At 51.6% G+C, this 26,515-nt stretch overlaps 1 protein-coding gene and 1 long non-coding RNA gene across 2 annotated transcripts in view; one reads left to right on the top strand and one right to left on the bottom strand.

The window, feature by feature from the left end:
• SLAMF9 (SLAM family member 9) overlaps nucleotides 1-24,133 on the bottom strand; it is a gene marked incomplete at its 5' end in the record, with an annotated part of 87,412 nt that extends 63,279 nt beyond the window's left edge. The window contains 3 exons of the mRNA XM_081113302.1: nucleotides 22,072-22,189; nucleotides 22,798-22,954; nucleotides 24,129-24,133. Of these exons, the coding sequence (XP_080969428.1) occupies nucleotides 22,072-22,189; nucleotides 22,798-22,954; nucleotides 24,129-24,133 (280 nt within the window). The remainder of the gene's footprint in view (nucleotides 1-22,071; nucleotides 22,190-22,797; nucleotides 22,955-24,128) is intronic.
• On the top strand, nucleotides 14,450-16,313 carry LOC308534271. The gene is made up of 3 exons (XR_013997182.1): nucleotides 14,450-14,790; nucleotides 15,305-15,404; nucleotides 16,132-16,313. It is a non-coding gene; the product is annotated as an uncharacterized lncRNA (long non-coding RNA).
• Nucleotides 24,134-26,515: the final 2,382 nt, after the last annotated feature.

Here is a 26,515-nt window from a genome sequence, read left to right as displayed (position 1 = left end):
TTGTGGTGACCCCCCAATTTCATTGTTACAAATTGGACATAATTAAAGCATAGTGATTAATCACAAAACAATATGTAATTATATATGTGTTTTCCGGTGGTCTTAGGGGACCCCTGTGAAAGGGTCGTTCGACCCACAGGTTGAGAACCGCTGCTCCAGAGGGTGCTGTTTCCCCAAAAAAACGGTCCCTGTCAGATGCCAGAGACAGATCTGAAGAATTCTGAAGACAAAGACAAAAACAGAGATTAGTTCTTCCTCTTCTAAAAAACGAATGAATGCGTCTTTCCCTGAAACAAAGGCCAGTCATGTCTACAGTGATATCTAGCATGTTCCCTCAGCAGATACCATCCCCACCTATTGCTTCTCACCTGTAGATAACCCAGAGCTCACTTTCTTTACCTGAGAGCTTGTGAGTCATTTATGCTCCATCATGAATGGGTTAATCAACCTTTCCTGAGTACAGGACTGCTCTGAGGTAAGAGCACTGCTCTCATGCCTCGTGACTAAAAGTGACCCAAGGCTCTCCACTGCTTTTAGGATAAGCTGCGAGCCTCTGAACACAGCATCCAAGGCCTTCTTGATTCCGTCTGTACTTTTTGGCTTTACCACTGTTTTACATGGACCCTGGACTCCAGCCCTGTAAAGAGCATCACTTTCATCCTTTCTGCCTCTGGATCTGCTTTCACATCGCCCCGGTTCCTGCCTATCTGATGACCTCCAGTTCATCTTTCAAAACTCAAGTGTTAGTTGCCCCTTTGAAGTTTCCCCTGACCATCAAAAAAGAGTTTGTCTTCTCTCTCTCCTCACCTCCAGCCCAGCATGGATTTACTAAGCAGGGTCTTGTACACATTCCTATTTTAAAACATCATCATGGACCCAGCAGTTCCACTTCTGGGAATATATCCAAAGACACATGAAACACTAATTCAAAAGAATATTTGCACCTCTATGTTCATTGCAGCATTACTTACAATAGCAAAGATTTGGAAGCAGCCCAAGTGTCCATAGGTAGATGAGTAGATTAAAAAAACTGTGGTACATTTACACAACGGAATACTACTCAGCTGTAAAAAAGGAAATCTAACAGTCTGTGGACTCTCAGAGGGAAGGCGGGGGAGGGTGGGTGAGTGGGAAGTGATCAACCAAAGAACTTGTATGGATATATGCATAACCCATGGACACAGACAATAGGATGGTGAAGTCCTGGGTTGGGGTTGGGGGCAGGCTAAAGGGGGTCAATGGGGGAAAAGGGACGTATGTAATACGTCCAACAATAAAGATTTTGTAAAAAAATGAAATCTGGCCCTGGTCTATGTCGCTCAGTGGTTAGAGCATTGGTCCATGCACCGAATGGTTGCAGGTTCAATTCCTGGTCAAGGGCAAGTGCTTGGGTTGTGAGTTCACTTCCCCGCCCCTCAGTCCTGGCGCTTTCGGTTGATGTGTCTTTCACATCAATGTCTCTCTTTCTCTCCCCCCCCCCCCCAACTGCCCTCCCACCCTTCCACTCTCTCTGAAAAGCAATGGGAAAATGTCTTCAGGTGAGGAAAAAAAAGAAGAAATACATTTGACCCTTGGACAAGAAGTTGAATTGCATAGGTCTACTTATGTGTGAATGTTTTTTCAGTAAATACTGTAAATGTAATTTCTTTTATGATATATTAACATTTTCTTTTCCCTAGTTTATTTTATTGTAAAGATACAGTATATAATACATATACAAAATATGTGTGAATCAGCTGTTTATGTTATCAGTAAGGCTTCCAGTCATAGTTCAAGGGTCAACTGTATATCCAGCTGCACTGTTTATGGCATATCTATTTGGCACATCATGCATCTTCTACTACAAATAAGCATATTGAAGTAAGGATTCATGTGTATGTTTTGATTAGCCTGATGTATGATTAGCACAATGTATGACACCTAGTAAGTAGGTGCTCAAGTAGTATTTTATGAGTGAATGAATGAGCAGAAGGGGGCTCCCAAATGACTCCAGCTGTAGGGGCCAATCTCAGAGACTTGAGAATGGACTTCGCCTCACAGGCGGGCAAGGGGGTGTGGAAGCTCTTGTCCTGGGAAGGACGAATCGAACTTCCCTCTAGTTCAGGGCCGCTCTCACTCTGGGCCTTCTCACTCCCCCTTTTTGTGTGTCTTCTCTTGATTTTTCTTACAGTGTTTTCTCTTTTTCCTTATATACACGGAAACCCAATAATTAATTATCAACACTAATAGATATACAAATGAGCCAGATGTTCTCATCTGTCATGATGTTTCCTACCACAAGGAAAGACCCATGCAGTTTCAGCTGTGTTTTCATAAACTTTTTTGCACTTACTGTTGCCAGATTCGAAACAAGACACTGGAGTATGGAGATGAGTTAGATATAGATTCTGACCTTGAGGACCTTCTAATCCAGTGGTTCTCAACCTTCTGGCCCTTTAAATACAGTTCCTCATGTTGTGACCCAACCATAAAATTATTTTCGTTGCTACTTCATCACTGTAATGTTGCTACTGTTATGAATCGTAATGTAAATATCTGTTATGCAGGATGGTCTTAGGCGACCCCTGTGAAAGGGTCGTTCGACCACCAAAGGGGTCTCAACCCACAGGTTGAGAACCCCTGTATCTAATCTAATAAGGGAGGCAACCATGAAAGAGGAATGAAGTGATAAGTGCCGTAGAAGAAGTGCTAGGGAAGTTTGCAAACAGAAAGGCGACAGCTAGCTTAAGGGGGCAGGGCTGGGAAGGAAATTAACATTCCTTCATTGGACACCTATTTTGTGCTAGGCACTGGGCGAGGTTGTTGGTGATTTTTTTTATGCTAATTCATATAATTCCCCAAACAACCCACTATTTATACCAGGAACCATGGTAACTACCAGGAGTTGAGTTTTTCCTGCATATCTGACTGTCTCACGCAGGGAAGACTTTATAGAGAAAAGTGGCAATGGGACTGGGCCTGAAGGAGAAGCAAGATTTGGACCCTTGGAGATTGGTGCTTAGGGGTCAAAGAGAAGGCCCTTCCAGGGAAGAGAGCAGTGTGAGCAAAGGGGATAATGGAGAAAATCCAGGGCCAGCCAGGAGGCATGAGAGAAGGCGGGAAATGCCATTTACTGATGTCTGCTGTAGACCAGCACTTCATATTTCATTGCTGCAACAACTCTGTAGAACAGTTTTACTCTTCGTGATTACTGATGACATCGTGGTTCAGAGAGCCCACGTGACACAACTTACAAGTAGCAGGGCTGAGATCCGTACCCGGTTCTGGCTGCGTTCCAAAGTCCTTTACTACGCCTTCAGGTGAATCCTATGGTGAACTTGCCTTCACCGAGCAAATCCAACACTCAACAACCAGAAATGACACCCAGCGCTCAGGGGAGCAGAGGCCAGCCCAGTGCAAAAGCTCAGCGGCAGTGCCGCCAGGCTGTCTGATGGTTGTGGTGAGGCTCTTTGCCATTGCTTTATCCCAAGTTCCTTCTCCTGGGTTTGCATGGCATGTCTTTATCCTCCCTATTTCCCTCCCTTGGGCTCAGCTCCCAGCTCCCTTCCCACATCTCCCGTCATCTGTGCTGCCCAGCTTGCCCCCTCTGATAGTTCATGCTGTTACTGAAGTGTTTCCCCCTCTGTCCTCCTTTGCAACTTCCTTTGTCTTTTCATTCCCTACTACACATTGGTCTGGACTGTCCCTTCTTATAGTTTCCTCAGTCTCCTGTGTTGCATCCTGGAGAGCTGATTTTTGAAGATGGTGATATGGAGGAATAGTATGCTATCCATCTAATCACAACTCTGACCTTCAGATCCTATACCAAGCTCTATTTCTATCCGTGTGTCTACATCAATAGAGGCATTCTAAGCCTTGCAGCCTCCTGTTCTCCCTAAGTCTTCCCTCTAGCAAACAGCCTCTTAATTTAGAAAATTGGAAATAGGGGCAGATAGGCAGTTTTCACTATAATTATTAACTAATTCAACTATTTTAGGCTGAAAGTATTTCTGACCCAATCACTGTGAAGTACAGATAATGAATAGGTGGAGAGAAACAGGGATGTCCCAGCTCACCCTCTGTGCCAGTGTCTGCCCATCCTGCTCAAATGCTATGTGTTGGGAGAGCCCTGTGTACAAACAGAGGAGTCTGAAGCACGATCAGCCTCAGAAGCTGAGGCCAGGCTGGTCTCTGAGCCCACCCTCATCTTAGACAGTGGAGCAAGGTACATGCCCAGCATAACATTCGAGATGGAGTGAGAGAATCAGGCACAAGGATGTTTGAGGACGCTGCCAGGAACTAAGAGGCAGCATTGCCTGGTGGAGAGTGGGCTGGACTAAGAAGCAAGAGTCAGGAGCCAATCTCAACTCTGCCAGGGTCTAGCAATGACCTTGGGCAAGTCTCTGAACCTCACAGGCCTTTGTTTCCTTACTTGTGGGTTAAGGGCATTGGGTTAGTTTCACATGCCTCAAACTAGTGTGCCAGGACGTACTCAAAGCCGCAGGATTCAATTTCATGTGTTCCAGAAATGTCAATTTTACTCAAAGATTTTGAAGTAATGCCCTCACGGGTTTGGCTCAGTGGATAGAGCGTCGGCCTGCGGACTGAAAGGTCCCAGGTTCAATTCCGGTCAAGGGCATGTACCTTGGTTGCGGGCACATCCCCAGTAGGAGATGTGCAGGAGGCAGCTGATCGATGTTTCTAACTATCCCTCTCCCTTCCTCTCTAAAAAATCAATAAAATATATTTAAAAAATATATATTTTGAAGTTAAATCTTATTTTAATATTAAATGATATATGATGGAGTAAAATAAAAAATTGCATAATTTATAAGGCAAAACAGATTCTAAAGATGTCCAGTTTGTGGCGCACCTCTGTATCCTTTGGAGTATAATTCCCTCTCTGCCTTTCAGAACAAATTGCTGGGTCAGTTTGGGAGACACTGTTCAAGGATTATCAAGGTCACTTCCTGCTTTAAAACTCTATGCCCAGCCGGGCCGGTGTTGCTCAGTGGTTGAGTTTTGACCCATGAACCAGAAGATCACGGTTTGATTCCCAGTCAGGCCACATGCCTGGGTTGTGGGCTCAATCCCCAGAGGGAGGTGTGTAGGAGGCAGCCGATCAATGATTCTCGTCATGGATGTTTCTATCTCCCTTTCCCTTCCTCTCTCTGAAATCAATAAAAACTTATTTTTTAAAGATAAAAAATAAAACACTCTGCCCAGCCTGGGTCCCTCCCTCTGTACTTTGGTCCCATCCTTCCCACTGGCCTCAGTAGAGAGAGGAAATGGCTACTCAGCCTCCTCTCACCACCCATGTATCTCATCTTTAGATATGGAGCCCAACTTGAATAGCAACCTTAGAAGCCTCCAGAAGGAGGTCAGCTTGCATTGCAGACTGAAAAGAAGCCTTTCTGGGGTTTCAGGTGTTCTCAGAGAGAGAGGGGGAGGAAGAAATGAGAACGAGGGGTCTAAGAGGAAGGCAGTAAGCAAAGCTCTGCAGGATTATGTAAGCCCTCAAGGTTGGAAGATGAATGGAGTTGGGTTTGGGGTTCTTTCCAAACTTGATGTCTTTCTTCATTAATCTCCCTCCTGTCCTGCCCTGAAGAGAAATAAATAGAAATAAGGCCAGATGCACACACATCTTGAGGTGGGGAAACAGAGGGCAGTGTGTGTGTCCAGGGCCTGCCTTGCCAGCTGAGTCACTGTTGCCTCTGCCCCCCACCCTCAGGTCTCCATCCCCTTCCCTCCCATCCTCTAGCCTCGGCCTGACACCAAGGCCCTGGCCCAGGGAAGAATAGGCTTTTCTTTCCTTGTGTCAACGTTTGGAAAGTTCTCATAGTCTGATCAAAAGAAAGGATAAAAGCCTTCAGAGCATTTCCTGGGAGCCGTGACCTCCATCTGGCCCTTCTGATCCCCCTGCGTATTTTCCAGCCATGCGAGGGAGGGACACAGCGATGGGGCCATGTCAGATGTTCTCTTCTGTCCAGAAACCACGCCTGCCTGTCTGTGGGCTGACCAGGACCACTGCCCCTTCCTCTGCCCCAATCCCAGGCAGTGCCTTCAGAGAATTGCCCAGAGGGGCATCTCAGGAACTCCCCCTGTCCCCAGCAGAGAGAGAGGATGACTTCCTGGCACATGAGTACTGCCTCTTTGATGCATCTGCCCACTCCCTCCACCCCACTCACAGCAAACCCCACCCCGAGTCATCACTGGGCCATGGTGTCTGCTCCTGCCCGCTGTCTGGGGCAGCGGGCTGCACATCCTCGTCCTATGTGAGGAGCTTGGCACCGAGCAGAGTTCAGCTTAGGACAAAGGATGCACCACGGCCTCCCTAGCCCCAGCTCTGACGATTCTGAGAGCCTTCTGACCTGGCCCCATCTGGGTTCTCCCCTCAGAAGAACACCTGCCGGATGTTAACCCATCCCTCCTTCCCTCCCCTAAAGAGCTAGGAAAGTCCGTATCAGTGCTATGATAACGCTTGAAGCAATGACATGAATAGTCACCTCTATTGTCATTGTTATTCTATTGTTATCAGTAAGACAGGAGACACTGAAGAGGTTCCAAAGGACACGGGGAGACCTCGAAGGGTCTGGGCTGAGTTAGGTGGAAACAAGGCGATGACCAAGATGTCTATTCAGGATCTCTTGTTCGTGTGCCAGCCTTCCCTGGCCCTCTAATCACGCGTCATCTGGCCTCAGCTCCTGAGACTCTCCGTAGAGGAAATCTATATCCAACGGATCCCCAAAGATACTGATGGAGGGGCTCATACCAGTTTAGAGATTAAAAGTATTCTTCCGGACAGAGCCCCCTGGAGAGAGCTCACCCTCGCCCAGCTATCACGGCATAGGAGGCTGATAAGATTACAGATGGGGGCAGGGGTAGCCAAGAGATGAGGGGAACTCCTACAAACTTGAAGCTTCATCAGGTACCTGCCCCTCTCTGCTCAGCTCTGAAGATTTACCTCCCTACCACCAGGGGGCAGGGCTCCCCAGCCCCACAGGGCAGGCCTTGGCTCTGTAGCTGGCGTTCTCTCATAGACTCCCCCACCCCAGCCTACTCCTTTTCCTATTAGGTTGAACCACATGAAATTGCCAATTTAAAAACTTGTATCCCACATCAGCGATATCAAATGGTTCGATCTGCTAACATTTAATAACAGTAAAAATAGGAGTACCAGCCACTTGTACACCATGAGGCTCTGCAGTCTACAAAACACATCGGAAATAATTCCACTTGATGCACACAGCCAGGTCGGGTGGCAGTTGAACAGCACAGCGCTCTCTCCAAGGTCACAGCTGACCTTCCAGTCATTAAATCCAAGGTGGTTTTCTCAGTCCTTGGTCCCAGCAGGCTCTTTACAGCATTTGAAGCTGATGGCCAACCCGTCTGTTCTTGGCACTTTTATTTGGCTCATCCTGCGATGTGGGGGATCCACTGATTTCGTAGAACTTGAATAGACGTTACATAGCCCTGCCACTTCTAGGCTGCGTGATTTGGGGCAAATCACTGAGTTTCCATTTCCTTCGTTTGTAAAAAGGACCTAATAATACCGTCTTCACAATGGTATTGGGAGAATGCGTTGAGAGCCCATATGTAAGAGCTTGGTGAAGCACTAAATATGAGGAGGGTGTCAGTGGACTCTCTGACCTTGTCCTCCGCGTTCCCTCTCTATTACTTTTGCTCAATCTCTCTTGCTGTGGTCTTTCCTCTGACCCTTACCTGTTGGTATTTCTCGGGGATCCACCCTTGGCTCTCATCTCTAACTACTCTACTCTCCCTTCCTCAGCTGTTTCAGCCCCACCTCACCTCTGCCTGTCTGTCCAAGTACTGACAGGCTCCCTCTGTGTGAGTCATTCCAGCTTGAATGTGTTCAGACTCATGTCCTCTCTCCTCAGATCTCTTCTGCCTCCCTTCTTGTTCACAGCATCACCATCCGTTTAGTTCCCTGACTTTCCGTGTTGTCCCTCATCGAGGTGGTCACGAGGTCGTGTCAATTCTGCCTCTGAGGGCTCCTCTCCACCTCCTTGGAGGCTTCCCTCGTCCAGCCTCATCTTCTCTGTCACCTGAAATGTTGCAATGGCCTCCCGCTCGTCCTGCCCCCGCCTCACTTTCCTCACCTCCACCCACCTCAGCTGCCATAGGGCCTTTCCCACTGCTCTTGCTTTATATCCTTTAATGAGTCCCACCGCTTTTGTGATGAAACCCAGACTCTTGGCATAGACCCCTCCACCCTCTGACTCCAGCCTAATTTTCACGGCCTCTCCTGTTATACTTCCATTTGTTCTTCCTACGTGGCTGCACGCCGCTGGCGTGTCCCAGGGCTCCGCTTGCGCAGTTCCCTTGGCGCAGAATGCCCTCCGCCAGGACTCACTCTTCCTCTGTGTTGCTAGGACATTTTGCCACATCATCAAGATAGCACCTTTGTCCTTCTCGAAAGACTGTGAGCTCTCTGAGGGCAGAGACGACATCTTAATTTTCTTTTTAAGCTGGTACCTTTTCATTTAGCTTGATTGATCAGTATTTAAAAAAGGACTTGGGCCCGGTCGCTGTGGCTCAGTGGTTGAGTGTCGTGTCCACCCATGAACCGAGAGGTCCCTGGTTCGATTCTCAGCCAGGGCACATGCAGGGGTTCTGGGCTCGACCCCCAGTAGGAGCCAGGCAGGAGGCAGCCAGTCAATGTCTCTCTCTCATCGACGTTTCTATCTCTCTATCCCTCCCCCTTCCGCTCTCTTCAAAATCAATAAAAACATTTTTTAGAAAGAAAAGACTTGGATTTGAAACCCCTGCTGTAATTATGGGCTAGGAATGTCTAACAGACAGCACATGGGCCACCACTCACCCTGTCCCTTGCCCTTTACAGACATCACTAGTTCATCACAGCACTTGATTTCTCACTGAGCCTCAGAATCTTTCTCAACGTGGTGATACCGAGAGCCATTTTCAATCAAATGGAGTTGGCCTAACAGATGAAACCTGTTTGTTATCCTGGCATGTCTGGGTCACAGCCAAAGGTCCCTATCTATTTTTCTTTCCCACTGTTTGCCATCCTGGTCTGTGTCATTTACTAGCTATGGGAACTTCAGTCAATCTCTTCATCTCTCTAGGGCTCAGTTTCTTCACCTAAGGAGGCAATAAAACCTCCCATTGTGTGGTCAGGGTTACAGGAGAGAAAGTATGTGAAATCTGCAAGGCCCGTAGACAAATATATATTACCATTATCCTACTTTGCAGATGAAGGAAAGTATCTACTAAATTAGAGAAACAAGGGCTCAGACAGGTAAAGTGACCTGCTGACAGTCATTTAACAGCTGAGCCAGAACCTCTGTCTCAAGTTTTGTTGATTCAGGTTGCTTTTCCACACCCTAGTGGGATTGATGATGCCTTATTTCTCCTTTCTCTAGGGGAACAGTGATTTGTGGGGTCAGGTTTACCATAGCCCCAGAATTGGAGGAAGCTTCCAACCCCCTGTGCTTCATTCCACCTCCCTATAATTCCCAAGAGGAGGCCCCCTTCCAAACTCCCCCCCCCTGCCGCTGAGAGGGGGTGAACAGTGAGGGGAGCTGCCTGGAGCTAAGTTCCTCGGCCACTGCCCTTTGGCCCTTGCCCTCCTTCTTGTCCCCAGCCTCGGTGGCTCCAGGCAGCTGGCAGGCTTCTCAAAGCCCTGTATGGCCAGGCCTCCGGAGATAAGGTTTTTGGGGTGGAGGCCAGTGAGCCACTGAGCTGTCACCAGATATGCTACCAGAGTCTGAGAAACCAGAGAGGGGCCAAGCTGATGGGACCTGCTCCTTAGGGTCCTGGGACTAGCGGGGTTCCTTACCTGCGAGAAGAGAGGCAGGCAGACTAGATCCCAGCTCAACACCTCTTCTCTATACACTTTCTTCTCTGTGATCCTATAGGTTGCACTGGCTAGGGGTGAGGGAGGGCTTGGGCCGTTGGTGGGGGTCCAAGATGGAGTGTAGAGGGGAGGCAGGAGAGTCACTCCCCCCCCCCCCATGTGGAAGGACCCTCAGGAGCAGCTCCCATCGGAGTAATTTCATCTTCCCACTCCTTCCAGGAGGAACCCTGCCCATCTTCCCAAATAGAATCTTTTCTGAACTGGTTCTTAACCTATGTTTTGTTCATCTTTGTATCCTCCTCAGTGCCATATATATATTCCTTAAAATAATCTATAGGGTTGGTCTACATTCCTTTTTCCTCCCTCAGGCCCCTTTTTGGTGTGTAACATGCTTCCTCCCTGGGAAGTTCTCCTTCCAGGCTTCCTATTGAAGTGTCAACCTCGCAACAGTTGGGGGCACCAATTTGGTCTCCCCATCAGCCTTTACTCCAAGCTGAAGAGCCATCTTTTCTCTAGTGTCCCTCAGTCCTCACTCCACACTGCCCTCTCCCAGCTCTCTGTAATGAGGGGTCCGGATGGGGAAACCAAGGCACCATACTTAACAGTAGGGCCTCAATGCCAGAAATCCAGAGTCTTCTGTGGAAGATAAGTTCCTCTTTCATAGTGTCAGAGAGACAGAAAACTTCAGGCAGGGGCCAAAAACTGTTCCAGAGTAGGACGACTTTGGACTTGATCTCCCTGGACCATTGAGGTCCTTCTGAGGAGCCCAGTGGTTCTTTGTGCCCAGTGACCAAGGACAAGAGGACTGAGAGTTGGGAGGAAAGGAGAATGAGGAGTAGGGAAAGGAAGATGGAGGGGAAGCAGAGGGGCACCAGCTCCGAAGCCCCTAGGATTATAGGTGGGACAGAGGCCATAATAACCTGACCTCCGCTGGCCTTTCCATTGCCCGTGTTCTCCGTCCTCTACCCACTCCTCACAACACTGTCCTCCAGCCTCACTGAGCTTCTCTCAGCTCTCGACTGGGCTCTGCTTTCTCTTACCAACCACAGTTCTTGGCAAATGACAGGCCTCATCCATGGAGCTCTCTTCCTCTTCCCACCTTGCTTGGTGAATTTCTACACCCACTTTAGGCCTCACTTCCTTTGGGAGGCCCTTTCGGATGCCCACACCCCCAGAAGGATGTGAGGCCCCTCCTCTGTGCTGCCACAGTGCCAGGGATTTCTTCTCCCCCCGCCCCCCCTCACAGGCCCTACAATGAGCCGGCCTTGTGCTGAGAGTTTGTGCACCACATCGTCCTGTCCTCCCTAGGAGGTGGGTAGTGCCATTCCCCTTGTATTGTTGTTGTGGAAACCAGACTCAGAAACTGTAGCTGACTGGCCCAGAAGGACCACTAGGAAGCTGAACCCGGGTCTACTTAAACAGAGGTCCGTGCTTTTCACCTTGCCAGCGCACTGACATGGGACACCCATGCTGGGAGGCACCGGGGGCCATCCCATTCAACCCCTCATTTCACTGAAACAGCAGCCCAGGTCTGAAAAGCTGAGTAACTTGCCCATGACCACACAGCTAGCGAGTAGCACATGTGACTTTAATCAGGATCAGGGCAGTAACCTTGGCCTTCCTCCTCGTCCCAGTCTCCCTCTTCCTGCAAGATCCTTTCTTGGCCCTGGGGTGCTGAAGGGCCAGGTGGTGGGGAGCCAACCTTGGAACATTATCCATTGAACTCTTCCCCTGTCCAACCACAGCTACAGCCCAGGAGGTGTCCAATGCGCCCCACCCATCAGCAGGTATCAGGAATCCTCCCCACCCCGGTAGCAGCTGGCCCAGAAACACGCCATCAAGATCATGAAAAAATGGCAAGTAGCTAGCCCATAGAGAGGGGCAGATTCAATGTTGCTCTCGCCTGGGAGTGTGGAAATGGGCAGGAGATGTCTTTGAAACAGCTGGAAATCCCACAGCCTCCAGGGGCTCTGAGCGACCTTGGGACTATCTTTGTTCAACAGGACACCTCTCTTTCTCATCAGAGGCTGTGAGTTCTCTTTCCATCCTTCCCCTTTGCCTAGTAATACCTGATTCCCTGGACCTGCTTCCTGTTATGTCAAGAGCTACCTGCCGCTGCCTAAGCAGTGTATTCTGATCTTTATCCTTCGTAGAGCTAGAGACCCACAGGGACCTTATACTTAGGGCGCATATTCAGGAAACTGAGCCACCTTCCCCTGAGCCAACTTCCTTTCCTTCTCAGGGCTCCTGGTTCATGTATGGGGAACAACCTCTGACCCTCAGAGTATTCTAGGGGGTCACCCTGGTAGGAATCTACCCCCTCCCCAACTTTCTACTTATTCCTTATCCAGTTTCCTTGTTTTCAGAGAAGGATGGGGTAGGGGTGGCGTGAAGACACTGACTAGATGCAGAATAGACTCAGAGGTGACCGTATCCCTGCCCTCCCTCTCTCAGTAGCCAGATCTGCACGCCCCTGGGTGCAGCTGGGGAGGCTGAAGTTATATTTCAGGTGGGCTCTTTCTCCGACAGGGGACATTGGAGGCAGTTGGAGGCAGAAGAACCACACCAGGGTATGAGGGCGGGGGCGGCGTGTTCTGGAGGAGGCGGCTTCAGCGAAGTCCTGCAGCCACAGAGGGAACATTCCAGGCGAGGAGCAGGGCTAAGGAACGGAAAGGCCCTGCCAGGGTGTGTGCCATTCTGATGTGAGGAAAACACCCCGGAGCTGCAGCTCAGTGTTAGATGGGATTCGCAGATAAGCAAACCAATATCAGCTCAGCTCTCCGCCCGGCGGCGTTTCTGCAACTGTGGCCCACCCACCACCCAGGTCCCCGCACAGCATGGTGCAAGCAGCCTTCAAATCCTTGGGGTCCCAGTGGGCCCTCCATCTAACTCCCTTTCTAGGGCACCCGCTCTGGGCTTCCAGAAGATGCCCCAGACCAGAGTGGTCGGAGAGGCATGGACACCCCCTACAGAACCTTATACAGACATAGGATGTTGGCAGGGAGGGTCAGAGGCAGGCACCATGAAGGCCATGTGATCAATAGAGATCGCAGACTCTTCAACCCCAGCAAGGAGGCAGCGGGGCTTTCTCCCAGCCATCCCGAGCCTGGAGAGGAGTGGGGTAGGGGGAGAGTCAGGAATGAAGAGATCTAGGTCACCCTACCTAGAGACAGTGGAAGGGTCAAGGTGACCTTTTGAGGTTCTTTCTGGATCAGAATCCTAGTTAAGGTTCCTGTACCTGTTGTTCTCCCTCCTCACCACCTCTCCATGCCCTCCACTCCTTCCCAAGAAAGGTGGGTAAAGATAGCTCAGTGAAAACTCCACAGGGGGTCATCTGAGTGAAGCCAAGAAGCAGATAACGACCCTCAAAAATCACTAAAAACCACCTAGAGGCAAGGAATTTCCATTCTCGTTCCAGGCTTTCCACCTGGACACATCAGGTCATCTCTCACAGGGGACATGACAACTGTCCCATCCACCTCCCAGGACCATGAGGGGCTGTGACATATGCACATGCACTGGGCCGGTGCGAGGGTGGCCCCCCTGGGCCTGCGCTGTAGCAGCCAGGGTCTGGTCCTGCCAGCAGAGCACCTCCTGCCTGCTTGGCTCAGCTGGGGGTGGGGGACGGGGCCCTGCCCACCCACCTCCTCCATGGTCAGATGAGGGGCACTGTGCTCAAGAGTTCAGCATAGGCCGTGTCTGTGGTTAACGAATAAGCAAGTGGGTTTGGGGCAGCCGGACATTCCCCGCCCCAGGGCCACATTCTTGAGGTCACAACAAGTGCAAACTTGTTATAACCTGTGTTGGAGCAGCAGGGGCCAGAGAGGGCATGAAGGGGGGGCCAGAGTGGTGCTGAGCTGGCTGAGGCTGGTGGAGGGGGTGCAGGGGGAAAGGAGGGGTGGGTGGGGGTGTGCAGGGGCATCTGCGAGTGGATGGTGGCGGGCATGCAGGTCTGTGGGCCTGGGGCAGCTGCTGTGTCGGGGCACGTCGCCCCCCCTCCGCCCCCCTGCCCCGTGCCATGTGTGGGGCTGCATAGATGAGTGTGTGCCTGTGTGCCTCTGCATATATGAGTCCTGCGGTGGGTGGAGGGGGAGAGGTAGCAGCCAGGCCCAGCTGGGCAGGACGAACCAAGGAGCGGGCAGGCTGTGTCCCTTCTCCTCCTCTCCGCTGGCTGCACAGAACCTGCGTTCCAACTCCATCCACAAGCTGCCCTTGCCCTGCCAGCTGGGCCTCTCCCCTCCAAGTGCCCATTTCCCCAGCCTGGGGGTGGGGGTGGGGACTTCCTACCCTTCCCCCCACCCAGCCCTGGGCCCACTCCCCCAGGCTCTCTGGGCCCTCCGGACACTGGGGCGTGTGGGGGGTGGTGTGGGGGGAGGCTCTGAAAGCAGGTGACTGTTCGGGGGAACTTGGGGACAGAGCCCCCATTGTGCCCGCCCCTGAGCCGCCTCAATGGAGCTCTCGGGCACAAAGGGGCTTTGACAATGGGCAGGACATTAGTATGCAGGGCCAGCCCCTCAGCCCTCTCCCTGTCCCACAGCCCGGGCCGGGAGGTAGGGGGCTGCTGGCCACGCCAGGGGAGGCAGGGGGTGGGGCAGGGCTGAGTCTGAACTGATCTTAGCCCACAGGGGTTGGGGGGGGGGGGCAGGCACTACCCAGGAGACAGGGCAGGGAGACTGGACCAGAGTCCCCAAACCTGCCACTCGCCAGAAAGGATCTTCCAAGTGGAAAAAGCTACGGGGACTGGTGGGATGGGGGAGGGCCCTGGGAAGCCCCTTGCTTCCAGGCAGGCCCCGGACAGAAGCGGTGGGCATCTGGGGCCACCCACTTTCTGCCTCAGTTTTACCCTTTATTCAAGGGAATTCCGTGGGCAGGAGAAGAACGGAGCAGCAGACAGCGAGACCTCAATGCTCAGCCCGCCACTCTCAGAGTTGTCAGCTTGGGGGCTTCGGGTGGGAGCTGAGCCTCCAGAAAGTGTGTGCGTGGGGGCGGGGAGGGGGTCCTGGGCTTCTAAGGAAGGTGGGGCGCCTGCAACCCAGCTTAGGGCCCAAGAGCCAGGACTAGCTCTTCCTCAGTGTATATCTGTCTGTCTCCCCATCTGCCTCAACCCCTTCCCACCCCCCAGCCCCCGCTGTGGGAGAGGCTCCTCTTCTGCCCGGGACCCCCACCCCTCCGCACCCCAGGATCACCCCAGCCCCACCAGCTGCCTTTCCCCAGTGCAGTGCCTGCTCTGTGGTGCCTCGGCACTGAGGGCCAGGCCAGGGGAGCCTGGGAAAGAGTGGGGTCTGGAGGGGGGCCCGCTGAGAGCAGACAATGCCCTGGAGGGGCTGGGGGCACCATATGAGAGGTAGTATTGCCCAGTCACAGACGCCCTGTCCCTAGGGCCAGTGACCCCCAGGAGAGAGGGCGAGGCCACTTCCCAGAACTGTTCCCCACAAGGTGAACCAGCAAGATCCCTGGGCTAAGCTTGTCTGGCTCTCTCCTCTGTAGGTTGCTGGGATGTCAGGAAGTCCTCCTGCTCTCTGCCCTCAAGGCTCCCTGCTCTCTTCCCATGGGCCCTGACTGGCTCTCCTGAATTGCTGGGGGAAAGGTAAGGTCTGCTTCTTTCCCTGTCTCAGGACCTGGGGTTCCCCTCTACCCCCTGGAAAAGTCTGGTGGAAGAGCACAGGGCTTGGAGTTAGAACTCGGGGTTCAGGGCCCAACAATCCTGGTGACTGTCCCTGGGACCTGGCACAGGTACGTTCCCTCTCTGGGCCAAGAAGCCCCATCTGGAATGTAGAAAGAATCACCTCTGTAGCTCCCTGCTCTCTGGGCCAATGGGCAGTGCACTCAGGGGTAAGAGTTGAATAAGAGCTAACATTATTCCGCACTATGCTAAGCCCTTTTCTAGTGTTCTGTCATTTAGTTCTCAGCAACTCTACAAAGCAGGCACTTTTTTAAAGCCCTAGTTCATAGATGAGGAAACTGAAGCACAGAGATGTTAATAATTTGCCCAAGGTCACACAGCGAGTGAGTGGTAAAATTGAGGTTCAAGCTCAGGTAGGTAGTCTGCCTCCAGAACCCACATGACTAACTTAGCCCCCTAATTCATCCCTGAACACCCAAATGGATTTTTGCAAACGTTCAAAAGGCCATGGCAGCTGGGGGAGACCAGCCAGGACAGCCAGGTCGGCCAAGGTTCCTCTCGGCTAGGAATTCTCAAACTGTGGTCTGCAGCCCCTGGAGGTTCCCGAGACCCTTTCAAAGGCTCTCTGAGGTCAAACCTATCTTCACAACAATGCTGATGTGTTGTTGGCTTTCTTCACTTATTCTCTCAGGAGTGCTCAGAGTTTTCCAGAAGCCACATGACATGTGATAGTGCAACATGTTGAATTAAGATGCAGACACGAGAAGTCACCTGTCTTCTATTAACCCTTAAAAAGAGCTGTGAAAATGTGAAACAATGCCACTCTTACTAAACTTTTTTTAATATGGCTATTTTCATTAAAAATGGCATTTACATTGACATGCAGTGGTTTTGTTGTTATATTTACATTAATAGCTATTTCAGTCTCCTCAGTGTTTTTTTTTTACAACATGCTTTTTATTTTATTTTAATATATATCTTTATTGATTTCAGAGAGGAAGGGAGAAGGAGAAAGAGATAGAAACATCAATCATGAGAGAGAATCATTGATTGGCTGCCTCCTATACTTCCCCTCCTGGGGACCAAGCTCACAACCCAGGCATGTGCGGGAATCAAACCCGTGACCCTTCAGTCTGCAGGCCGACGCTCTATCCACTGAGCCAAACCGGCTAGGGCCTCCGTTCTTATTTCTAACATATCAGTGGCTGTAACCCACATAAGCAAAAGCTCTTTGATATCTTTGATAGGTTTTAAGAGTGTGAAAGGGTCCTGAGGTCAAAAAGTTTGAGAATCACAGCCCTCGGCTCAGACATACCGGCCCTCTCTTCTTGGCAGTTGCTTGTGACTTTCTTTTTTTATTTTTTAATATATTTTTATTGATTTCAGAGAGGAAGGGAGAGGGAGAGAGAGAGAAACATCAATGATGAGAGAGAATCATTGATTGGCTACCTCCTGCACTGGGGATTGAGCCCACAACCCATGTGCCCTGACTGGGAATCGAACTGTGACCTCCTGGTTCATAGGTCGATGCTCAACCACTGAGCCAGGCTGGCCAGGCTGTGTCTTTTTTTTTTTTTTTTTTTTTTTTTTTTTTTTTTTTTTTTATCAGAGGGTCAAACAGGGAGATTTGGATGTGGGGAGGAGGTATGTGCTGGGGTCCCATGGTAAAGGTAGAGATGAGGAACAGTCCCAGGGGTAATGTAAGACAAGATGTCAGGGCTACATCCCTCTTCCCCGCATGTCTCCCAGCTTGCAGGCCCCTGCTCAGAGGGATGCTCGAGACAATGGGCTGTCCAGACTGGACTCTGACCTTGGCTCTTGCTCCACTTCGTATACCTGCTGACAAGCCCAGCGTCAGGCAGAGCACACCTCCCTGGTGAGGAGAGAAAGGCTCTGAGGGGCCTGAACACCCACATGGATTTTTGCATTGGGGCCAACAGTGCTGAAAGGGCTGGAAACTGGGGGCTCTCGGGTCTGCTGCTTTTAATCTTCAGATGATGCTGTCTCCACGGGACCAGTGGTTGATAAATTTCTCTTGAGGTTCCCTTGAGAGTTGATAATAGGGACTTACATATACCCTCCTCCAAAACTCCATGGCCTCTGAAGCCAGGGTCCTCCCGCCAGAAGCAGCAGTCAGAAAGGTTTCCTAGTTAGAGCCAAGCTGGTCAGCAGGCACTCTGGGGCCAAGGGTCTGAAGCAGAAAGAGAGGCCTTTGTTTCAGGGAGCCTGCTATCTGACAGACAGAGGCCTAACCCTAGAGGAGCCCCCATGTAATGAGGGCGACAGGATGTCCCCTCCAACATCACCACTGCATCGGGTATCCTGGGCAACGTTACACAAGGGACAAGGGACAAGCAGGATGCTGAGGAGGAGGGCGTACACGATGGCAGAGCCGATAGGGACACAGGAATGGAGAGTGGCCGGAGGGGTAAGACTCGGAATGGCCCGTGTGAAGGCCCAGAGTGGAAGAAAGAGCGTGGCTCAGAATTGCCATTGAGTATATTCTCCTGGAACAAGGTCTGAATGGAGCAGTCCCCCAAAATGGGGGTGCTGGAGGGGACTGAAGTATCTCGAAGACTGTGATTGGGGGTTTTCATCTGAGAACCAACAGAGAGATCTAGGGAGGAAAGGACCAAGATAACACGGATGCTTCACGGTGATGATGTCAGGGACAATTCTGAGGTGGAGAGGGAGTCAAGGAGAGAGACTGGCTGAAGGTAGGGAGGTCATTTCGTGGGCATCCGGGCTGATGGCGGGGACAGGCTGACAGAAGAGGACTGAGCACTCACCTGAGAGAAGGTGCGGGGCAAACCTAGGCAGGGGGAGGAACAAGCAAGGTCATGTGGGGTCAGGGGTGAGAGGTGGGAGGGAGAGAAGCTGAGCGAGAGAAGTTGCTCAGAATGGGGAGATGGACTGTCTGGGGCAGAAGCTCAACAGTTATTAGGTCTGAGTTGAAGATAGGACAATCTGCCTGGTGAAAACATCGGGAGGAAGGGGCTATGGGGGTGGGGACCCAGGCCCTGGTGCTGATCAGCCTCATGGAATAAAGACAGGAACCTTATCTTAGATCAGGCGTGTTCAGGGACTACATGAAAATTCTCCCACCTTCCCAACTCTAGAAGGGTGGAGGGATGGAGACCTAGAACCTCAGAAGAACCACGGTCAAGGGCTGGGGCAAGGCCCACGAGCCAGCAAAAATGACAGAGTAGAAAGAGCCAGAGCCCTTTCTCCAGGCTAAGCGCCATGCCCAGCCCTTTACAAATACTGACTCCTTCACTCCTCGCCCATTGTTAGCCCCATCACAAGGATGAGGAGGCTTGTGTAGCTAAGTGCTGAAACCAGGATCGAAACCCAGAAGTCTGACTCCAAGGCTGTGCTCTTAACCAGTGCCGACTGCCTCCCAGGCACAGCCAGGACAGAAAGGAGCCAGGGAGCAGCCCTGGGCATGGGAGGCGGTCCCCCTGGCTGCTCAGTAAATCCCCGTGCCTATCTGGGCTTCACGGCGCCTCTCAGAAGTTTTCACCACAGGCTTTTCGTTTGGGGATTTTTTTTTTTTGGTGTGTTTTTTTGTTTGTTTGGTTGGTTGGTTGATTGGTTTTGGTCCAGAAGGTAGTCTCCCTTTCTTCCCCAATCTTTATTTTAGATTTCTTTCCTTGTATGAGACGTGCTTCCTGAACTCTAACCTAAGTCCTTCCAGCTGCAGCCTCACGCCATTCCCAGGTCTTGTGCCACTGAAAGGGGAGTGGATGGCCTTACACACACACCCCCTTTCTATGTTACTCCATTTAGGGTCCTGCTTCTCCAACCTCTTTCTGCCAACCATGCAGTTCATTCAGCTCTTACTTCTCTCCCACATTCCAGAGCCAGCCCCTCCCGCCGCCCCACCACCTCAAATTCAGCTCCGAGCTAGCAGACACCCACGGGAGAGTTTTTCCCACAATCCCCTTCTCTTTGCCCTTTCAAGGTTCTGATGGGGGAGGGGATGAAGAGGGGCCACCTAGATGCACTGTCTCCATGAAGAATGGTGGCAACACACATATTAAACTTGGATGAAGGAAGATGAGCATTGAACTCAGCCTGTGGTAGAACGAGGTGACGTGTAAACGCCAAAAGCTCTGCTTCCCGGGACCTGCCCCAGCCACCACCCTTCGCTGGGTGCTAAAACACTTGGATCCCAATCTTTTCCTTCTCTCCAGTCTTTCTGTTGTCTCATCTCCACAGTGTGCCTCGTATGAGCCCTTCTCTCTACCCCTTCCAGGGCCTCACCACTGTCCTGGACAGCTTGGCCTCCGGCTGGACAGTAACACTGACCAGTCAGGCAAGAGGAGAATCTAGGCCAGGGAGGGGAGGGAGAGTGGAGGTTTTTTCTTCCGTCCTAAATAACTCTTGGCAGGAAAGTTGAGGTGCTCCATTGCCCGATGTCTCTTTTCCTCCCACCAATGCCTGGGGCCCAGCCTATCTTCCATCTTGTGCACATTTCGCTAGGAGACCCAGAAGGCCTTTTTCTTTGGAGGAAGCGCGTGTTCCTGCACAACGCAGAGCCCTAAACCCCTTACCCCACCACCACCCCCTGGATGACCCCAGGGGACATCTGAGCCCACTCAGACCCTCCTGTCCCAGCCTCTCTGGTCCTGGGGGACAGCAAGGGGAAAAGGACTCTGGGTCTTCTGCCAGACTCTTCCCTTGTAGCCCAATCCAACTGAGCTAGCGCTATAAGTGCGCTCACGCACAGAGGGGCACGGGGGCCATTCAACAGGGCACAGGGAGGAAGGAGCTGGGGGATGCCAGAGGGCAGACAACGAACCCTCCCACACAAACACGCGTGTCAATAGACTGGATGTGGGGGTGCTGCTGGGAGACGAAGCTTTTCCGCAGGGTAGGGGTCCGCAGTGGGATTCGGCATTAGAACCACAGGAGAAATGGAACCATAATCCAGCCTCCCCCCGCCACTCGGTAAAGTCATTGCCATTTGATATCCACTGAGACAAGTTGGCTGCTCGGGCTCCGGGTGGGGGCTGGGGGATGGCTCAGAAAACAGCAGCTCCTTTCAGGACCCAGGTTGGCAAGGGCTTTGGGAGGCTGGACTGGCCCAGATCACCCCCCCAACACCCCCTCTCTCCCTCCCTCGCCACCACCACCAAAGGACTGAGGGGGCAGGGGGGGTTGGCACTGCCTAGGCCATGCCTACTGCCTCGGAAGACCAGCCCTGGCTCTTCTCCCTGGGGTGGTGCCCTCCCTCCCTCTCCTTCCTCATTTCCTCCTCCATGAAAAACCAGCTATGAGCCAGGACACCTGCTTCCTTCTGCACTTGGTCCCCCATACCCAGCCTATGCCCTTAGGAAGGAAAAAGCCCTACCCCTCAGCACAGGATGGTGCCCTCCATCATGCCAGGAACATGTTCAGAAAACCTTAGAGATTAGAAAAGGGTTTGGGGATGAAACTAAATGAAAGCCGGCAGTGGCTGCTGGCCCCTCCGCAGGCTGGCCTAGACACCCACTCCAGGCCCTCCTCAGCACCCCTAAGCAAGCAGCCATCCTCACAGAGGGCCCCAAATCTCCCACCATCATCTCCCTCATCCAGAACTGCCTAAAGGCAGTCGCGGGGGGTGGGGGGGAGCGGGAGGGGCAGGAGGGAGGTGCGGATTCAAACCCCACAGCTAAGGCAGACAAGCCAAAAAGCTTTAGCCACAATTTGTATTGGTGAGCAGCATAATCAGGCTCTAAGCCTTGGCCTTCTTTGGGTCCAGATTTGTACTGGCTTCTGCAGCAAGCCCAGTTCCCCATCTCCCTCCCTCCGCCTGGGGTGCTTCATTAACAAGAATGAAATCTCTCCATCAGGGCGCCCTGCTTCCACTTCTGTCCAGTTTTGTCCTTGTAGCCATCCCAGGCCTTAGCTCTCCTCCCCAAATCAGGGAGTTCCCTCATTTCTTTCCTAACACAGGTGCCCTTGGTGAGTGCCTGACGGAGAAGGGGTGGGATGGGAAAGGCATCTCCCCGTGAAGGTGAAGGTTAGAGCCCAGCCTGCCCTTCTACCTCCAGCGGGAGCGGCCTTGCGGCTCTCCTCCTGGGGTCTCAGTGGGAAGCGCTGGGGGAGAGGAGCCGTCACCAGGAGGTTGTGTCTGAAATGGATGGCAAGTCCGAATGGAGGGTCCCAGGCACACCAGGTTACTGAGGATCCCCAACCTAAGCTGTGTGTGTTCTTCTTCCCATGGTGCTAAGTGGGTGTCGCTATGTGGGTAGGGGGCAGGGACAGGGCTGGGCAGGGAGTGGGAGTAACCTGAGGATCCTGGGAAGAGGGGGCGCTGTCTGGAGGGCCAGGGTGGAGGTGCATGGTTCTATTTGTTGGAGGAGCTGTGATGTAACTGCAGGTCTGCCCAGTGGGAAGGGGCACCAGGAAAGCCCCTTCCTTAGCCTGAAGGGCTGAGGTGACCACGTTGGCTTATCTTCTAGGAGCCCTTTCCAGGGGGTCCCTGTGGGGCCGCCTAAAAGGGGGGCTGAGGAACAGGGCCATACCACGGAGACCAGCCAGGGTGGGGGCCAAGTCTTGCCCCCCACCCCGACGTCTATGGAAGGGAGGTGGACAGCATCCCGGCCGGAGCGGCGGCCCTCCCTCATCAGGGCCAGGGGCTTACCTTGGGTCCGCGCTGAGTGGCCCTTCGGATGCGCAGCAGGACTGACGGACAGACGGGGCGGGCGGGCGGGAGTGAGGACGGAGCTGTGCGACGGCAGGGCCGGACTCTTAAACCGGAGCTGGGATCAGATAAGGCTGGTCTGGGGGCCGGGGCCGGGGTCGGGCCGCTGGGGGCAGAGCTGGGCCGGTCCGGGCCGCCCCCTCCCTCCGCAGCTCGGGAGCCAAACTTTGTGTGAATGGAGGGCCCGGAGTGGGACCGGGTGGGCCGGGCGGGAGGGGGCTCCAGACCAGCCAATGGGAGCGTGGAGCGCCAGGCCCGCGCTGCCCGGATTGGAGGAGCGCGGGAAGGGGCGGGGCGGAGGGAGCGAGGGAGCCGAGCCCAGACGCCGGAGCAGAGCGCAACACCCAAAGACAGAAAACCAGACAGGCTCGGGGGGAAGGGGAGACGGAGGCGATCCGCGAAGTGATAGAAGCGGCGCTGGCAAGATGACAGGGAGAGGGAAGGAAGGAGGCGGCCGTGTCCGAGTGGGGAACGGCGCGGGAGCCGGCGGGGCGGGCCCGGGCCGAGTTACGGAGGTGGGAATGAATTCAGGGCTGCCCCAGGGGCGGACAGGGGCTGCGACGGGGACTCCGGGGTATACCTTTCAGCAGTTTCCTTGCCCTTCGCCGTCTCCCAGCACTGGGTGTGGTCCTGATGCCGGATGGATGCGCAGAGCACCATCCCCACCTGCAGCCGCTGGGTCAGCTGGGTCAGGAAGGAGAGATGGGGCGCTGGAGGCGGCAGACAGGGAAAGGTCACTCTACTTAGGGGGTCCCAGCAGACAGAGGAGGACCAGGTGACATCTAAGGAACGCGGGAGACGCCGGTACTGGGCGGTGATGGCACTTAAGGCAGAGGGAACAGCATTCACCTGGAGGCACAGGAAAATGCAAGTCTGCTTGGGATCATGCAGCAACCGGTCGACTGGACTAGACGGGGTTGTGGTTCTCAACCTTTTCATCGCCAGCTTCTTTCATCATCTGGATTCATGGTTTTTTCCTGGGTGGGTTTTTTTGTTTGTTTTTATTGAGTTTATTGAGGTGACATTGGTTAATAAAATTGGTTATGTAGGTTTCGAGTGTACAATTCTATACTACGTCGTCTGTATAATAATTGTATTATATGTTCACCACCCAAAGTCAAGTCTCCTTCCATCACCACTTAACCCTCCTTTACCCACTTATACCTGCCCCCACCCCCCTTTCCCTCTGGTCATCACTGTGTTGTTTGTTGTCTGTGTCTATGAGTTTTGTTATTTTTTTCACCTTGCCCCCCTGAGTTCATGTTTTGTTTTCTTTTCTTTTTAAATATATTTTATTGATTTTTTACAGAGAGAAAGGGAGAGAGATAGAGAGTTAGAAACATCGATGAGAGAGAAACATTGGTCAGCTGCCTCCTGCACATCTCCTACTGGGGATGTGCCCACAACCAAGGTATATGCCCTTGGCTGGAATCAAACCTGGGACCCTTAAGACTGCAGGCCAACACTCTATCCACTGAGCTAAACTGGTTAGGGCTGAATTCATGTTTTGAGAGGTTTTTATTTCAATGTCCCACCCTCGGCATTTATTAAGGAAAAAAAATAATCATCTCCCCATATTCGTTCATTATAGATATTTAATCAGTAACCAGTATACCATATTGAGTTGATACACATCTTGGAAAAAACAACAACAACAAAGAAACTTCAAATTTCATCTCAGTTCAGCCTCTAAAAGCCATATGATGGGTAAATGTACATTTCAAGTAGCGCCTCAGGGAGGGAGGAGGGTATGGGCTACAGGTCAGGCGCCTAGGCAGAGTGTGTTGGGCGAAGGCCTGGAGTAAATACAGAGTGGTGACAGTTCGTGGTCAGCTCTGAGCTCCTGAAGGCGGTGGAGAGCAATGGCAGGTTCTTGGGGGCGGGAGTGAGAGACACAGCCATGGCAGAAGTATAGAAGGATCCATCAGGAGGTGCGCAAGATGGTTTGAATCAAGGGGAAACACGGCAGCAATCCTAGATCCTTCATTCTTCCTCACCTCATCTCCCTTATCTAATCAATGCTTCTGCTTTCTAAATCACCTAAATCCTGCCCCCTTCTCTCTATCTCATCCTCATGACTGTGGTCCAGGACACCATCACTTCTCACCAAGATTACTACCAGGATCTGGAAGGTCACGAGCAGCCCAGGACCCTAACCCACCCTTCACCCTTCTCTCCAGTCTCAAAGGAAGAGGCAACCTGTATTCGCTATGTGAATCCCTATACCTCTGTATCAAAACCCTAAATGTCCCTTGCTTACTGGTCACGGTTCAAACTCCTCAGCTCAAGACTTAGGGTTCTCCTCTGAGAGGAGAGAGAATATGGAGCTGAAAGAGCTGAAAGAGATGGCTTGTAGTGAAGGAGAATTCTCTGGAGAATTTCATTTCAAATGGTTTTTACTTTTTCTGTAGAGCAGAAATGTCATTTATTAAAACTCAGGGTGGGGATGGGACTGGGCAATTAGAAAGAGTTTTGATATTCTAGAACAGCAGGGGTGTAAGATTGTGAAAAAAGTACACAGATAGCTTGAATGGCACTGAATTTCTCTAATGCAAAAAGAGTGATGTAAGCCTGGCCAGCATGGCCCAGTGGCTAAGTGTCGACCTGTGAACCAGGAGGTCACGATTTGATTCCCAGTCAGGGCACGTTGCCAGGGTTGCAGCTCAATCCCCAGTGTGGGGCGTGCAGGAGGCAGCTGATCAATGACTCTCTCTCCCTCTCCCTTCCTCTCTGAAATCAATAAAAAGATATCTTTTCAAAAAGAGTGATTTGAGTTTTTGTTCTTATATTATGTTTTATGACAAATATACATATATCTGCCATGTAGATTCCTTTGTGCATATCAAACGTCAGTTCTTAATTTTTAGGTCTTTCTACAAAAGAGAAGTCCTAGTATAGTCACCAGGATCTCAATAGGGAATCAATGATAAAGGCTTTAGGAAATTAGTATTTGTGAATGTTTACTGTGCATTTAAATATATTACTTGAGATGGGAAAACAAGTTCAGAGAGGTAAGTGGCTTGTCTACGGTAACATAGCTAGAAAGTGTTAGATTTGGAACTTGAATCCACGTGTGTTTGTCTCAGTAAATACTAGAGTGAATCTGCATGGTTTAAACATAAACTTCATTGTACGCGTGAGTACATGTTGGTAGAAAAAACTTGCCAGGGTTGTGATGTCCAGTGTCCTCCATATAGAATGGCAGTTAGGGGAACCGTCTTTCTTTGAGAACCTCCCTTCTCTTCTCCCAGTTTAGCAAGTTGTGTCTTTCTTATTCTTGATTGCTCCTATCAGACTCACTCCTTCCAATGTTAGCCTCATCTCTTCTTGCACCTTCTCTGTAATGAGACAGGGTTCCCTCAGAGCCCAGGAGTGAGCAATCTGTTCTGGAAGGAGGATCCACGGGTGGGCAGCAGTATGAGGGCCTTCTGCTGGGAAGAGCAGGTGTGGACAGAAGGCAGGGTGGGGGCTTTGGGTCAGGAGGTATGAAGAGGCTCAGAATAGGCAAACTGGCACATTGTAAATGGGGAGTTGACTGGAAAGAGCAGAGCAAGCATGTCAAACTCGCAGCCCGCAGGCTACATGCCTCATTCATTTGGCCTGTGTTAGCCTTTGAGTTTGACATGCTTGGAGTAGAGACACTGACAATGCTCACTCCAGAATCCCAGGTGACCCACAAGGCTGAACAATTCCCATAAATAGTGGGCACCTTGGAGTTGGGCGATTCAGCCCACAGAGGAGAAATCCCAGTGTGGCTGAGCCACATGCCCACAGTCACTAACCATCATTATTTCGGTATACCACCTCCTTTCAGTAAATTCGATCTATACACACATTTGTAAGATATAAATTAGGGCATACTTAATCACATTATTAAAGGATTCTTCCCAGAATTTCTTCAGCTAAGTGGTTCCTCTAGTACCTTTTCAATTGAGTCCAATAGAGAAAATTTCATTAACACACAATGCACCAAGGTAGAAGGGAGGCAACAGGAAATAAAGAAACAAAGGGCCAGGACCTGGAAGGCCTGAGTCTGAGTCCTGTCTGTTCTCTTACAGCCCATCCCTCACCTATAAAGTGCTTGGGGTCCACCCCTTACCTGTAAAGTGAGGACTAATTCGGGGCCACCTCCAATGCCATGACTTTTTAAAAAATATATATTTTATTGGTTTCAGAGAGGAAGGGAGAGGGAGAGAGAGATAGAAACATCAATGATGAGAGAGAATTATTGATCAGCTGCCTCCTGCACGCCCCATACTGGGTATCGAGCCCACATCCTGGACATGTGCCCTGTCCTGGAATCAAACATCAAACCGTCACCTCCTGGTTAATAGGTCGATGCTCAACCACTAAGCCATGCTGCTCGGGTGACTTTTTTTTTTTT

The sequence above is a fragment of the Myotis nattereri genome (assembly GCF_964212035.1).
Source record: "Myotis nattereri genome assembly, chromosome: 18".
Classification (NCBI taxonomy): domain Eukaryota; kingdom Metazoa; phylum Chordata; class Mammalia; order Chiroptera; family Vespertilionidae; genus Myotis; species Myotis nattereri.
This window is presented reverse-complemented; position numbering and strand designations above follow the sequence as displayed.